We start from the raw sequence: 16376 nt of genomic DNA, 5'->3' as shown, positions 1-16376 counted from the left end.
GAGCTATAAACTGGTATCTATGCTATTTTTCTGAAATCCTCAGACTTCTCCTTCATTCATGGTGTTCACGCTTACGTCAACAGTTTGGGGCACACCAAACAACATTTCTGCGGTTGAAAAAAAACAAACGTCTCTCAGAAGACTGAGTAATGCTGTACTCATGTGATATGCCTGTATATGGTTTAAGCTGTCGTTGGAACAAATGTGGGGATCCACTAATTTGTTCCTCACCTTTCATTTTAATTTACTACATATTACAAAAAAATATAAAATGTCTTTCCTTGAGTTTTTGTGTGGTTCAATAACATTACTTGAATTTTTCATCATTGCTAAAATAGTAATTGATATTTAATATCCATACTTTCAGCTATGTAAGAAACGCATGCAGGTTATCTTAGGGTGTCCCTATATTTTTTACATGACATTACATAAACCAAATACAGAATTTATTTGCTTCTCCCTCTGTCTTGTCATTCTTACATCTGTGGTTAGCTATAGCGGAACTAATACAATTGAACAAGAACTGGGTTGTCATTGTTTAAAGGTACAGTATAATATGGAAATTAATTACAGGAATCAATCACAGCATAAGGGTTATATTAATAAGTTAATCAATTTTTATGTTTTAATGATTCTCTTCAGAGAGGCTGTGTGCAGAAAGTTTTTCTTATGTGCTTCAAAATGTACAACCTTGTTGTTGGATGTTAGTTTGTATCTTGGAAGCAGGCCAACCAAAAGGCAAGGCGGTGGAGGCATGGTGATGATTTGGGCAATGGTCTGGGAACCCTTGGTTCCTTTTATTCATGTGGATGTTAATCACATCTGTGCTTCAGTGGACTCAAGCTTCTGCGAGGTATGCTGGAAAAACAAGTCTTGTGATGTCTTTGTGAGAATAAAAATGTGCCACATTCTTTCCAATTTCAGATTTTGGTTTGAACATTGAGATGTTCAAAGTTTGGGATGTTTTTAAAAGCCAACCTTCATTTGCTGATGTTCTTTACAGAACAGCTCCCTCTTGGTGCCACTGAATTATATTTAGGGGAATCAGGAAAAAGGGATTATATATAAATGTACTCTTTTCCTCCTTTGAACTGTAAAAGCTTTAAAAACCATCATTTATTATGTACTTTACAATTATGCATCACTGAATGTTCGCCTAACACATAAAAAAAACAAAAAATAAATTAAGGTTTTACGTTGGTAAGGTGAGACAATGGCAGAATGTTATGGCTTGCGAGATAGAGGACCCCGGAATGCAGACTAGCAGGCAGCATGACGGTAAGTGCAAAACGATTTAATTAAAAAAACAAAAACTCACTCTCAGAAGAGGCAGGAACAAAACAATAAACAGACAGGCAGGACAGACTTGGCATGATCCACAAAACAAGAAATGAGAATGATCTGAGAATGTTTCCGCGAGGAATAAACAGGACAGGTGTGTAAATATGGAGTGTGACCAGGTGAAACAAGAAGACAGATTAACTAGGTGCAGGTGAACCAGATAATGTTAATTAACAGACAGAACAAAACGTGGCTGGGGCAAAAACAGAGACACAGATGTGAATCCTTGGAGAAGAGCAGACAGGCAGGAAGAGACCTGTCTGAAAACGCCGGACTCCTTAAAACCCCACAGTGTCAGAGATTATTTACTTTTGGAAGTGGCAGTAAAAGGCATAAACTGGTATGTGAATGGTTCAGAATGGACACACAAGAGGACAATATGGACTTTGATGAATGGACGCCAGTAAGTAGAGGGAGAGGACGCGGAAGAGGTAAAGCAGAAGAAGGGAAAATGTTAGACAGCCAAAGGAGTAAAAGAGAGCTGGAAGAAAACAGTTCTGAAGAAGAGAAAGTAGTTAGGAGGAAAATTGGAAGGGAAGAATGTAAAATAATATTAAAGATAAAAAATGAAGAAGAAAAAGAGAACCTGAGTCCTATTTCACTATCTAGAGAAATAAAAAAAAAGATAAAAGATGTTGAAATGGTGAAAGTATTGAGAGATGGAAATATACTGGTGTTGTGTAAAACCGAAGAACAAAGAAGAAAGGCTTTACAAGTTGAAAACATTTGCGAGAAAACGGTGACAGAGAGAAAGATTATAGGAGAAGATAAAATCATTCGGGGTTATGGCATTCCTCTGGAGGAAGATATAGACAAGTTAAAAAAAAGCATTGTTGGTGCAAAGATGAAAAATTTCAAAAGATTGACTAAAAATGTAAATGGTGAAAGAGTAGGAAGCCTGTCAACTTTAATAGACTTTGAAGAAAAGGTGTTGCCACAAAATGTTAAAATAGGATATCTGAGTTTTTCTGTGAGGCCTTTCATTCCTCCACCACGAAGATGTTTTAAATGTCAGAGATATGGTCATGTAGCAGCTGTCTGCAAAGGAAAACAAAGATGTCCAAAGTGTGGAGAAGACCATCGGATTGAAGATTGTGGGGAAGAAGTGCAGGAAATATGTTGCAATTGTGGAGGGCAACATAGAGTCACATTCGGGGGATGTGAAGTAAGGAAGAAAGCAAAAGAAATTCAACAAATTAAGATGACTAAAAACATAAGCTATGCTGAAGCAGTCAAAAATGTCCAGAATGAAAGATCAAGGGATGAAGGTCAAATTAGGATTCCAGATTATCAACAAAGGAAAGTAGAATCACAGGAAAATGTTACAATGTCTGTGGAAAAACTGATATTATTCATAGCTTATGTCATTAACTGCACTGAACAGGCTAAACACAAAACAGAAAAGATTAAAACAATAGTCAGAGGAGCAGAAAAGTTCTTATGGTTTAAAGAAGGATCTTGGGAAAACATTAATAAAAAGTTGGAAACAGATGGAAGGCAAGGAGGAACCCCAGCTGATAGAAATATACAGGTCCTTCTCAAAATATTAGCATATTGTGATAAAGTTCATTATTTTCCATAATGTCATGATGAAAATGTAACATTCATATATTTTAGATTCATTGCACACTAACTGAAATATTTCAGGTCTTTTATTGTCTTAATACGGATGATTTTGGCATACAGCTCATGAAAACCCAAAATTCCTATCTCACAAAATTAGCATATCATTAAAAGGGTCTCTAAACGAACTATGAACCTAATCATCTGAATCAACGAGTTAACTCTAAACACCTGCAAAAGATTCCTGAGGCCTTTAAAACTCCCAGCCTGGTTCATCACTCAAAACCCCAATCATGGGTAAGACTGCCGACCTGACTGCTGTCCAGAAGGCCACTATTGACACCCTCAAGCAAGAGGGTAAGACACAGAAAGAAATTTCTGAACGAATAGGCTGTTCCCAGAGTGCTGTATCAAGGCACCTCAGTGGGAAGTCTGTGGGAAGGAAAAAGTGTGGCAGAAAACGCTGCACAACGAGAAGAGGTGACCGGACCCTGAGGAAGATTATGGAGAAGGGCCGATTCCAGACCTTGGGGGACCTGCGGAAGCAGTGGACTGAGTCTGGAGTAGAAACATCCAGAGCCACCGTGCACAGGCGTGTGCAGGAAATGGTCTACAGGTGCCGCATTCCCCAGGTCAAGCCACTTTTGAACCAGAAACAGCGGCAGAAGCGCCTGACCTGGGCTACAGAGAAGCAGCACTGGACTGTTGCTCAGTGGTCCAAAGTACTTTTTTTGGATGAAAGCAAATTCTGCATGTCATTCGGAAATCAAGGTGCCAGAGTCTGGAGGAAGACTGGGGAGAAGGAAATGCCAAAATGCCAGAAGTCCAGTGTCAAGTACCCACAGTCAGTGATGGTCTGGGGTGCTGTGTCAGCTGCTGGTGTTGGTCCAATGTGTTTTATCAAGGGCAGGGTCAATGCAGCTAGCTATCAGGAGATTTTGGAGCACTTCATGCTTCCATCTGCTGAAAAGCTTTATGGAGATGAAGATTTCATTTTTCAGCACGACCTGGCACCTGTTCACAGTGCCAAAACCACTGGTAAATGGTTTACTGACCATGGTATCACTGTGCTCAATTGGCCTGCCAACTCTCCTGACCTGAACCCCATAGAGAATCTGTGGGATATTGTGAAGAGAACATTGAGAGACTCAAGACCCAACACTCTGGATGAGCTAAAGGCCGCTATCGAAGCATCCTGGGCCTCCATAAGATGCTACGCTGCATTGAATCAGTCATTTCTGCAAAAGGATTCCCGACCAAGTATTGAGTGCATAACTGTACATGATTATTGGAAGGTTGACATTTTTTGTATTAAAAACACTTTTCTTTTATTGGTCGGATGAAATATGCTAATTTTGTGAGATAGGAATTTTGGGTTTTCATGAGCTGTATGCCAAAATCATCCGTATTAAGACAATAAAAGACCTGAAATATTTCAGTTAATGTGCAATGAATCTAAAATATATGAATGTTAAATTTTCATCATGACATTATGGAAAATAATGAACTTTATCACAATATGCTAATATTTTGAGAAGGACCTGTATGATAATATTACAGTGGAATGCAAGAAGCTTAATCGCTAATGGACAGGAATTTAAATGGTATATAGATGGAATTGAAGAAAAACCAGAAATTATATGTATACAGGAGACATGGTTAAAGCCAAACCTAGATTTTGTGGTTAAAGGGTACAATAGTGTCAGAAAGGATAGAATAGAAGGAAGTGGAGGAGGATGTGGAATATTTATAAAAGAAGGAATACAATATCAGATATTAGGAAAAGGTAAAAATTTAGAATACATAGTAGTTGAAATTTACAATAAAAAAGAAAAATGTAAGATAATAAATTTTTATAATCCATGTAAAATATTAACATTCGAGTTGATGGATGAATTAATGGGGTATTTAGAAGGAAAAGTAATCTGGTGTGGAGATTTTAATGCTAACAGCACATTATGGGGAAAATGTAATGATAAAAATGGACAAGTTATTGAAGAAATAATGGAAATAAATAATTTGGTATGTATAAATGATGGAAGAGGAACAAGAATTAATGTAAAAACATGTACAGAGTCTGTGATTGATTTAACAATAGTATCAAATTATTTAGCCAATAACTGTGAGTGGGACATTGACAAAGATACAACAGTAGGCAGTGATCATTACCCCATTAAAATCATAATAGGAATATTAATAAATAACAGGAATACAGGGTTATATAAAAGATGGAACTTTAATAAGGCTGATTGGGAAAAATTTAAATATTTAAATCAAAAGAAATTGGAAGAAATAGATGAGTCAATTGATATAAAAAGTTTAAATATAAATATCTGTAAAAAAATCTTACAGGCTGCAGAAGAATCAATAAAAAAAGGAGGAAGAAAGAACGATAAAAAAATTGTGCCATGGTGGACAAAAGAATGTAGTGAAGTAATAAAATTAAGAAATAAAGCATTTAAAATGTTAAAAAGTAACCAAATTTATCAGAACCTAATTGAGTACAAAAGAAATCAAGCAAAAGTGAGAAAGATCATTAAGAATGCAAAAAGAGAATATTGGAGAAACTTTTGTAATACCGTAGGGAGAGAAACAAAAATTTATCAAATTTGGAAAACAATTAAAAGAATGAATGGTATTAGAAAAGAATATGGATATCCTATATTAAAAATAGATAATACAACTATAACGGAAGATAAAGAAAAAGCAGAAATATTAGCTAAAACATTTAGTAAAATTCATAGTTCAAATAATATTAGTGAAGAAGGAAAGAAAGGTAGGGAAATCACAAAGATGAAATATAAAGATTTAATGCGAAATAATGCAGATACTAATAAATTAATAAATTAACCATTTTCAAAAGGAGAATTGAACGTTGTTACCAGGAAAACAAAAAATACATCACCTGGAAAAGATCAAATTTACTATACAATGATAGAACATCTCAATGCCAAAGCAAAAGACAAAATATTAGAATTATACAATAAAGTCTGGGAGGAGGGAGAGCTGCCACAGAGCTGGAAGGAAGCAATAATTATTCCAATAGCTAAACCAGGAAAAGATAACACAAAACCAGAAAATTATAGACCGATCGCATTAACATCAAATATTTGTAAAATAATGGAAAAATTATTAATAATAGATTAACATATTATTTAAATATTAATGGATATATATCTAGAAATCAAAATGGGTTTAGAAAAGGAGAAGCACAAATGACTCTGCATTATGTTTAGAATATGAAATTAGGAGAGCACAAATAAACAAAGAAAATGTAGTAGCTGTATTTTTCGACATAGAAAAAGCATATGGCATGATGTGGGTTGAAGGATTATTAATTAAATTAAATAAAATGGGTATTACTGGAAAAATGTTTAACTGGATTAAAGATTTTTTAACAAAAAGAACAATACAAGTAAGAATTGGTCAAGAATTGTCAGGTAAATATATAATGGATAATGGTACTCCTCAAGGAAGTATTATAAGTCCGTTATTGTTTTCTATAATGATAAATGATGTATTTAAAAATATTGGTAAGGAAGTCGGTTGTTCACTATTTGCAGATGATGGAGCTATATGGAAAAGGGGTCGTAATATCAAACTTATTGAAAAGAAAATACAGGATGAGATTATTAGAATAGAACAATGGGGATTTAAATTCTCAGTGGAAAAAACAAAAGTAATGGTGTTTACACAGAAAAGGAAAAGAGAAAATATCAAACTAAAATTATACAATCAAGTTTTAGAACAAGTAAAAAATATAAAATTTTTAGGTATATGGTTTGATGAAAAAATTATATGGAAAGTACATATAGAAAGAATCATAGATAAATGCAAAGAAATATTAAATATTATGAGATGTATGGCTGGTATTGATTGGGGAGCAGATCGAACATCATTAAAAATAATTTATACAGGATTAATTAGATCAAATATTGATTATGGAAGTATAATTTATGGATCAGCAGCAAACACTCATCTTATAAAATTAGACATTATACAACATCAAGCTTTAAGAATTTGTACAGGAGCAATCAGAACCAGTCCAATAGCAGCACTCCAGGTAGAGATGGGAAAGATGCCATTAGATCTAAAAAGGAAACAGTTAGCAATAAATTACTGGATAAACTTACAAAGCAATAATCCGGATCATCCCACACGTGATATTTTAAAACCATGATGAGAAAAAGATGGATTGGATTGGATTATCAATAGTATAGCAGAAAAATTTCAAATATATGAAAAAGAAAAGAGTAGCATTTATAATACCAGAATTTAAAATAAAAGTAGGAAAAAGAATTACAGATGGATTATCAGTATATTCAGGAGAATTATTGGCCATATTGCTAGCAGTGCAGTGGGTGGAGGATATAAAACCATTAAAAACAATAATTTGTACAGACTCAAGTTCAGCATTATTAAGTTTAAAACATAATCATTCAGAGGGTAGACCAGACATTTTGTTGGAAATAAAACATACTTTATTTAGAATACAAAGGATGGGTTTAATATTAGTGTTTTTATGGGTACCAGCACACGTAGGAGTTGTGGGGAATGAGATGGCGGACAGGATAGCAAAGAAGGCAACAAAAACAACATTAGCTTTATAATTAATATTAGTAAGTCAGAGGCGAGAAATATAATTAAACAGAGAATCAGGAAAGAGTGGCAAAAAAGGTGAGATGAAGAAAAGAAAGGAAGATGGTTTTACAGAATCAACAAGATAGCAGGAGAAGTAAGAACTGGAAGAAGGAGCAGAAAAGAGGAAAGATTAATTACAAGATTAAGACCTGGACATACAGGACTTAATTATACATTGTTCAAGATAAAGAAACATAATACAGGAAAATGTGATCATTGTGGACAGGAGGAAACAATAGAACATGTAATACTGAAGTGTCATAAATATGAACAAGAAATAACAATTTTAAGGAGAGAATTTGTAGGTATTAAAGAAAATTTTATTTTGAGAGATACTTTGCAAAGAAGTTTAGGTAGCAAACATATTCAAATTATAATTAGATTTTTCAAAAAAACTAAATTAATAAATAGAATTTGATTGTTGTAATAGTAAATAAGATTTAAAACCATGAAGAACCACACTCCATACCAGTCGGTGGCGGTAATGCACATCATGTTATTTGCCAACTGCCAAAAATAATACAAGAAGAAGATGAAGAAGAACAGAGACTCTTGAATACAAACAAACAAAAACTAAAGCATGACCAGAACCAAAAACCAAACTTGACAAAACATGAACAAGACTAAAACATGACCAGAAAAATAAACAGAAACATTATTCAAAACTTGAACTGTGAATAAGACCAACAAAAACCCCAAAACACCCACAAATCATAACACAGAAGGTACGTTTGCTAGGCACTGTAATTCAGCAGCATGAAAAGTATATAACAGTAAAGTGAAAATGAGTTGCACAGGTAAGTCATTCACCAGATCATACAGAAAATAAACTACCTGCTTTTGGCGCTTGTTTAGCACAGCGCTACAACCTGGAAGAAATGAGTGATAAATCAAGTGAAGGACCCAAACGTTTTGACCAGGTAGACTATCTCTGTTTTTAAGGAGATAAGAAAACTTTGGAGACAAATCTCAAGTTAGAACATGACGGGCAGCATATTTATTTCATAGCCACAGTGTGTGATTGTTAATGGCCGGGCGCTTGCTTGATCTAGATAGCAATAAGGTGTGGATCATAAATAAGACATGCATAATTATTTACTTTCACTTAAACAAATTTGCACATTTTTTCCAAACAATTATTGTCAGGATCTGTCACCTTTTGGACTCTGGTGGCTTTGTGTTATTTTGAGTGTTTGGTTGTTTCTTCCCCCCTCGTTCAAAGCTCCTTTAGTTACTGTTGTTTTTCTTATGACTTAGTATGGTTTTCTCTTTATTGTCATTGTTGCCATTGTTATTATGATTGTTTTCTGTTTTCCTTGGGTTCTTTAATTAGTTCTCCTTCTGGTTTCTCTGTTTTTTATTTGTGGTTAGGTATTTGTTTCTTCCCCCCTTGCACTCTTCTGCTTATTAGTTTCTATTTCTGTTACTTTTCAGTTATACTGTATTCGGTCTTTGTTTCCTAGTCCTCCCAGTCTGGTTCTCTTTATCTTAATTCTCCAGTCCCTCTTTATAGATTAGCTTTTGTTATTGTTTACTTTCATTCTTGTCCTCGCTTCCTCTGCCTCATTCACAGTTTGTTCTTTCAGTATTGGTTTTTAGTTTCTTTTAGGGTCGGCTCACTGTCTTGTCTATAGTCCTTTTCCTCATTTAGTTCTATTAGGTTCACCTGCTCCCTCTGCCTTACTGCCTCCTTGTCTCACCTGTTCTTAGTTCCTTTGATTACCTGCAGTTGTTCTTCCTCAGTATATTAGTTGGTTTTGTTTCTTTGTCCTTTGCTGGTTCCTCCGATCACATTACCTGATTTTGCTCAGTGTTTGCTACGTTCCTGCAGTACAACGCAGAAGTTTCGATTGTACTCATACCTTGCACCTGCGGTGGGTTCTGCTATGTTTGCTTGTTCATGACTTGTGAATAAAACTTAAGTTCATGATGAAGATGCTGCTGCCAAGTTCTTGCCTGCGCTTCAGTCCACCCCAAAACCACAACGTGACAATTATATAGCAGCACGTTGTATTACGAGTCTAGAAAAGGGTTCACATCAAAGGGGAATTAAGTTTAAACAATGCAGGTTTTTTCATAAAATTTGCATTTATTATCCACACATTGTACTTGAGTATGTCCTCAACAATCAATGTTTAGCTTCATAATCAACTCTAGAATTTTCTGAACATTCAACAAGACAATAATTTTTGTGGTAGTGGACTTTTCCACTGAACAAGTTTTCATCCTTCAACAAATAGAACAAGTTGTCAAAATAGCATTGACATATTACTAGCTTAGTAACTGTTGAATACGATTCTTTTTATATAACAAAAAAACTAGATAATTTATAACCCTAAATAGGATTTTTTTTTTGTAGAGTGAGGATGATTTGCCATTGACGTCAGTGAATATAAAAGACACAACCAACACAAGGACATTTATTTCACAAAATGGGTTTAGCTTTCTTACAGAATGAACAGGGATCTGATGAATGAAATGTATCAATTGCAAAAGCACAGGAAAACTTGGCATCAGTGGAATATAAATATATTTATAACTGAACTGAATGCCTGCTTGAATTATTAAGAGGGTTTCAGAGGTGGAGGTGTGCAGATCTATAACAGTGTAGAAATGTAGGACGTACATGTCCTCTTGCATAAGTACCTCCTACAACTTTGTTTGGTTTATTGTCAGTTTGAACATGCAAAACGTCACCAACACAGCTTTGAAAAATTATGATCTGCTCTTGTTTTTGGTGTGATGTGTTGTAACGAGTGTTTGTCTTTCCTTATTCATCTTTGACTTCACTCTGACTAGACCACACATAGAAGCATACTTGTCTCACTTTTTGTTTGTTTCACTTTGGGTGACATATTGATCACCAAATGTATTTTAACAGAGACTCAAACATTTACAGACTTGTCCGTTGACATGTAGACAACTTTTATTATAATTTTTAGCAGGTTATATAGGCTTAAAACTCACATTTATGGAAGGATCGAGACCAAGAACATTAACCTTGCTAACACTACTGCAATGACCCGCCAGAACTTGACCCTGTACCCAAAGCCAGTGTCTGAGGGAAAAGACTCTATATAATACAAGCGTTTCAGTTTCTGAATTTAATTACTTATATAAATCCACTTTTTGATTATATTATAACTTATTCATATGCAATAAAAGATACACAGAAAACTGTATAGGGAGTTTTGAGCACATATTTTCATGTTAACTAACAACATATTTATTAGGTCTCTAAATTATTGCATCTATTTAAATTATTTTTACATGCTAAGTTTTGTTCATTTTCGTGAGTGAATGTAGAAAACCCAATTAAGGGTTTATTTCCATCAAAACAAGGAGCCTCTATCAGTCAGAGAGCCACTCACCTTTCAAGAGGGGACAGATTTTGGCAAATGCATGCACTGGCCCTAAACGAGTATACTGGCCTACAGCAAACTCCATGCAGAGCAAAGGGACGCCACACAGGAAAACCATGGTGAGGTAAGGGACAATGAAGGCACCTAAAGCAAAAAGTTGCAAAAGATTATTATGCAAGTCTGTATAATTCTTACGTGGGTCAAATCTCTAGAAATCAAAAGTAGGAACAATTCTTGAAAAAGGTTTAAATAAAACATTTATTTTTGTAAAAACATATGTTCAAGTACTAGAATATCCTTAAGCATTAATGGATCCTATTTCTTGTGGTAGTTAAAACCACCCCTAAAGTTTCAGGTTTTTCACATTGTGAAAATGTGCTCACTATAATTAACTGTTTTGCAGCTCGGTGGATTTGATGTGCAGGACAAACACGACCCGTGTACTGCTAAAGCCCAATTCTACCTGAGCTCTGAAATAAAGTGACTTCAGGGGATCACATAATGATGATTTGGCCTTTACATGTCGAGATCTCAAAAGACTCCATGATGTGGAGCTTTGTTTTGTTATGAATGATTAACCACAACCCATCTGTAAAACCTAATCTTTGGTGGATTATCCATTTACACAAAATTTTGACATCCCAATAACCCAGTCAGTTGATGGTAATATTTTCCACTACTGTATCACTTACAAATTGTAAAAACATTTCTGGTTTTCTTTGCCTCTCTCTCAATTTGACTTGACACTACAATTGAAATCAAATTTTAAATTGGACTTTACTTCTGAAAAATAATGTGAATTGTTCAGTGAAGATACTAAAAGCATTTTCTTTAATCCAAGTTCTTCTTAATGATTTTAATGAACTAGCAAACGAAACATTTTACTTTTCTATTAAAAAATAACTCTTCCAGAATGTGCTAATTTCTGCTATTTCAATCTAAAACCACAAACAACAATAAATTCAATACAAACTATATAGTAATTTCCCCCTGTGATGACAGTCAATGACCATGATGTTGCTGGTTTGTTTTTAAATAAGATTTTTAGAAGTGTGTGGGTAAGAACTTTATTCATTTATTTATTTTAATTCCTTGTTCATTTTAATTGTTCTTGAAGTTTCTTTCCCAGTTTTATTTAGGGACTAGTCCGTGCTTTTATAATTTGTAGAACTAATAATATTTAACTTTATCACACATTTCTATTAATTGTTTTCTCTCTACTCAACTGTATTGTGTTTTTAATATCTGATTAAAGTTCTGTACAGCACTTTTCTTAGCAGCTGATATGACTGAGACAAGTGAATAAAAAGATAAAATTATGTGGCTCATACAGGTCATTCTGACTCCAGTGACTGTACCTATGATTCAAGCAAAACAACAAACAGCATCCAGCAATTCTTGTAAATGAAGTGTTTTCATCTAAACTTCTACATGACATGCAGAACTGGAATAATGCTTAATAATAAACCTGTATAACTGGTGCCATCTAGTTATTGTGATTTTTTTTTTTTTTTTTTGGTACTGTTGCCCAATCAGAAACGTAACCTGGAAACGTATCTGTTTATCTGTGCAGACTTGTCGCTATTTGCATATTACATTAATTACAGTGGCGGGATCCTCTCGGACAGCCTCACCTCCGCCGCTGCTGTAGCACAGATAAGGAAACCTCCAGACGTTGCCCAGTCCCACCGCGTATCCCACAGTGGCCAGGATGAACTCCAGCTGTCCGCTCCACGTGGGTCTCTGAGCCCCTGCGTCATCCGCAGGGGTGTCGGCGGTGGCTTTGCCATCAGACACTGGCTTTGAGTTTTCGGCTCCGAGCTCCATTGCAGCTTGAAGAGATGGGTAGAAAATAGGTGGGTTTTGTGATTACAAATAACGCTATACAATATACGAATATATACATTTAAAAGTGTATATATATAAAGATTACATATATATCAGTGTAGTTTATTGAATACCCTATACGCACCCGACAGAAAAAAATCTCTTAGATCATATAAATAGAAAGCCAGTTACCTTCCTGAACTCAGTGTCTTATCTAATCAGAGATGGCTGAAGGGCAATAAGATAAGCCGCAATAACACTGGAGAGAAAATATCACAGCATAAACCCCCAGCCCTTTTTTCACTCAGCCCATACTTGTGGGACGGCCACAGGCGTCTTTGGCCATTCTCACCGACAGGTGTCCCTCTGCGAGTTATTTCGAAATAAAAGCCTCTGCTCACAGCGACTCCACTGACTCGTTAACCGTAAAGATTGCGTTACTTGCCCTAAACAGGTTTTGGAACAGATTTTGTGACCTTCAGATTTTGTGAATCAAGGGACGCTGTTAAGAAACTGAAATACAGATGGTCACATATTGTTGATGAGAATGTGATCCTATAACTTTGAGAAAATTATTATAATAATTCAGAAACTCTTACATGTTACTTTTTATTATTATTATTGACTATATAACAAAATACGTATGACCTCTGACATTAGGCAGAGTTTCTGTGTTTATATTTTCTCACAATGGTTATCAGAAAATCTGACCATCTGTCTTTAGTCCAACTTCACATAGAAGATCTAAGCACTTTTTTTTTTTGCAAGTCATACTTTAATTATATTTATATCTATTTGTATTTCAGTCTGCTCCTGGGGTCCCAAGATCTGAAGATCACAGAATCTGATGTACATTGTGACGAAAAAAGAAAATATCTTAACCTGTTAAGCTAAGGCTTTTAGAAACAATTTCCACTTGAAATTACATAGTACCTAAAATAAATCAAGTATAGCTCCACAGTTATAAGGTTTACATGCAAACTTTTGGTACCTGTGTGAAGGTAATACATAAAAGAATATTTTTCAAGTGGAGGCACTATTGCAACTGTTACTATGTCTGATCTATGCGTGATCAGACACGTAGTTGGATTTAACAGGACCATAACCCAGGATTAGCTAATGCAGAGGTTAAATTGTAGATTAATGGATCAATGTTGTACATTCTCAACCAACAAGGAAAAAGAAAAACATGACGAGAAAGCGGAAAGGATCTCTACAACGGTGATCATGACCAGCACAAGGTTTTATAAAACCTCCAGTTGAATTTCATTTGGGAGCCCTCTTTCAGCTAAAGCCCATTGCAATTATACAGACTTTGGAGAGTCAAGAAGGAAAAGGTATGTTTAATGCAAAAGTGAAACTATAACTGTTGATATCATTGTTATTTTGTAAAGGTTTCTTTTACTATGTATACAACTGGTGCATCTGTAAACACCTCCTGTGTAAATTCAAGTGCTTATGGGTTCCAGGGAGCCCTGTAGGCAGTCATAGTTCCCCCTATAGCTGCCAGGGATCATTTAACTCTCAGCTTCTAACCAACAACAGTGGTTGAGACCTGTTTTCTGTTGTGTTTATTTGTTTGTGCCTTTGTTTTTTACTATTATGTATAAAGTGTGGCATTTTTACTGAAAATGATTTGGTAATAATTTCTATATTTTTATATTTAGAAGGTGATTTTGGTTTTTTATGCTCTAACTTTAATTTTCAATTTAAGGTTGTGTAGCATTATTTTATGGTTTTTGCAGATGACACTGTGATCTGTAGTGAGAGAAGGGAAGAGGTGTAAGAGAGCCTGGAGAGGTGGACATATACAGGTCCTTCTAAAACAATTAGCATATTGTGATAAAGTTCATTATTTTCTATAATGTAATGATGAAAATTTAACATTCATATCTTTTAGATTCATTGCACACTAACTGAAATATTTCAGGTCTTTTATTGTCTTAATACGGATGATTTTGGCATACAGCTCATGAAAACCCAAAATTCCTATCTCACAAAATTAGCATATTTAATCCGACCAATAAAAGAAAAGTGTTTTTAATACAAAAAACGTCAACCTTCAAATAATTATGTACAGTTATGCACTCAATACTTGGTCAGGAATCCTTTTGCAGAAATGACTGCTTCAATGCGGCGTGGCATGGAGGCAATCAGCCTGTGGCACTGAGGTCTTATGGAGGCCCAGGATGCTTCGATAGCAGCCTTTAGCTCATCCAGAGTGTTGGGTCTTGAGTCTCTCAACGTTCTCTTCACAATATCCCACAGATTCTCTATGGGGTTCAGGTCAGGAGAATTGGCAGGCCAATTGAGCACAGTGATACCATGGTCAGTAAACCATTTACCAGTGGTTTTGGCACTGTGAGCAGGTGCCAGGTCGTGCTGAAAAAGGAAATCTTCATCTCCATAAAGCTTTTCAGCAGATGGAAGCATGAAGAGCTCCAAAATCTCCTGATAGCTAGCTGCATTGACCCTGCCCTTGATAAAACACAGTGGACCAACACCAGCAGCTGACACGGCACCCCAGACCATCACTGACTGTGGGTACTTGACACTGGACTTCTGGCATTTTGGCATTTCCTTCTCCCCAGTCTTCCTCCAGACTCTGGCACCTTGATTTCCGAATGACATGCAGAATTTGCTTTCATCAGAAAAAAGTACTTTGGACCACTGAGCAACAGTCCAGTGCTGCTTCTCTGTAGCCCAGGTCTGGGGAATGCAGCACCTGTAGACCATTTCCTGCACACGCCTGTGCACGGTGGCTCTTGATGTTTCTACTCCAGACTCAGTCCACTGCTTCCGCAGGTCCCCCAAGGTCTGGAATCGGCCCTTCTCCACAATCTTCCTCAGGGTCCGGTCACCTCTTCTCGTTGTGCAGCGTTTTCTGCCACACTTTTTCCTTCCCACAGACGTCCCACTGAGGTGCCTTGATACAGCACTCTGGGAACAGCCTATTCGTTCAGAAATTTCTTTCTGTGTCTTACCCTCTTGCTTGAGGGTGTCAATAGTGGCCTTCTGGACAGCAGTCAGGTCGGCAGTCTTACCCATGATTGGGGTTTTGAGTGATGAACCAGGCTGGGAGTTTTAAAGGCCTCAGGAATCTATTGCAGGTGTTTAGAGTTAACTGGTTGATTCAGATGATTAGGTTCATAGCTCGTTTAGAGACCCTTTTAATGATATGCTAATTTTGTGAGATAGGAATTTTGGATTTTCATGAGCTGTATGCCAAAATCATCTGTATTAAGACAATAAAAGACCTGAAATATTTCAGTTAGTGTGCAATGAATCTAAAATATATGAATGTTAAATTTTCATCATGACATTATGGAAAATAATGAACTTTATCACAATATGCTAATTTTTTGAGAAGGACCTGTACTCTGGAATAAAGAGGGATAAAGCCTTCCGAAGTAAGACAGAATATGTGTGTCAATGCGTTAGAGAAAAACAAACAGACCTAGATTTGGGATCCGTTTACTGAATCTACTACTGCCTCAATGAAATTTAGAATAAGTAAAACTGCTGAAGACTGATTTTTTGGTAAAATTAGCAACTTCTGAATTTCTTCTAACAAATGTAATACAATAAATAGAACTGCAATGCTCTTGCTTTATCTATTTTACCCAAATATTTGCTCAGTGT

At 35.7% G+C, this 16376-nt stretch overlaps 1 protein-coding gene across 3 annotated transcripts in view; it reads right to left on the bottom strand.

Annotated features, from left to right (window-relative positions):
• Positions 1-13068, bottom strand: part of si:ch211-225b11.1 (uncharacterized protein LOC561694 homolog) — a 33067-nt gene extending 19999 nt beyond the window's left edge. For all 3 annotated transcript variants that reach the window (XM_047380507.1, XM_047380508.1, XM_047380509.1), the window contains exons 1-3: positions 12927-13068; positions 12542-12739; positions 10917-11051 (exon numbers count right to left, since the gene is read on the bottom strand). In XM_047380507.1, coding sequence (XP_047236463.1) covers positions 10917-11051; positions 12542-12734 — 328 coding nt within the window. In that variant the 5' untranslated portion in view covers positions 12735-12739; positions 12927-13068. The remainder of the gene's footprint in view (positions 1-10916; positions 11052-12541; positions 12740-12926) is intronic.
• Positions 13069-16376: the final 3308 nt, after the last annotated feature.

The sequence above is a fragment of the Girardinichthys multiradiatus genome, chromosome 12 (assembly GCF_021462225.1).
Source record: "Girardinichthys multiradiatus isolate DD_20200921_A chromosome 12, DD_fGirMul_XY1, whole genome shotgun sequence".
Taxonomy (NCBI): Eukaryota; Metazoa; Chordata; class Actinopteri; order Cyprinodontiformes; family Goodeidae; genus Girardinichthys; species Girardinichthys multiradiatus.
Note: the sequence above shows the minus strand (reverse complement) of the source record. Positions and strands in the feature narration are given on the sequence as shown.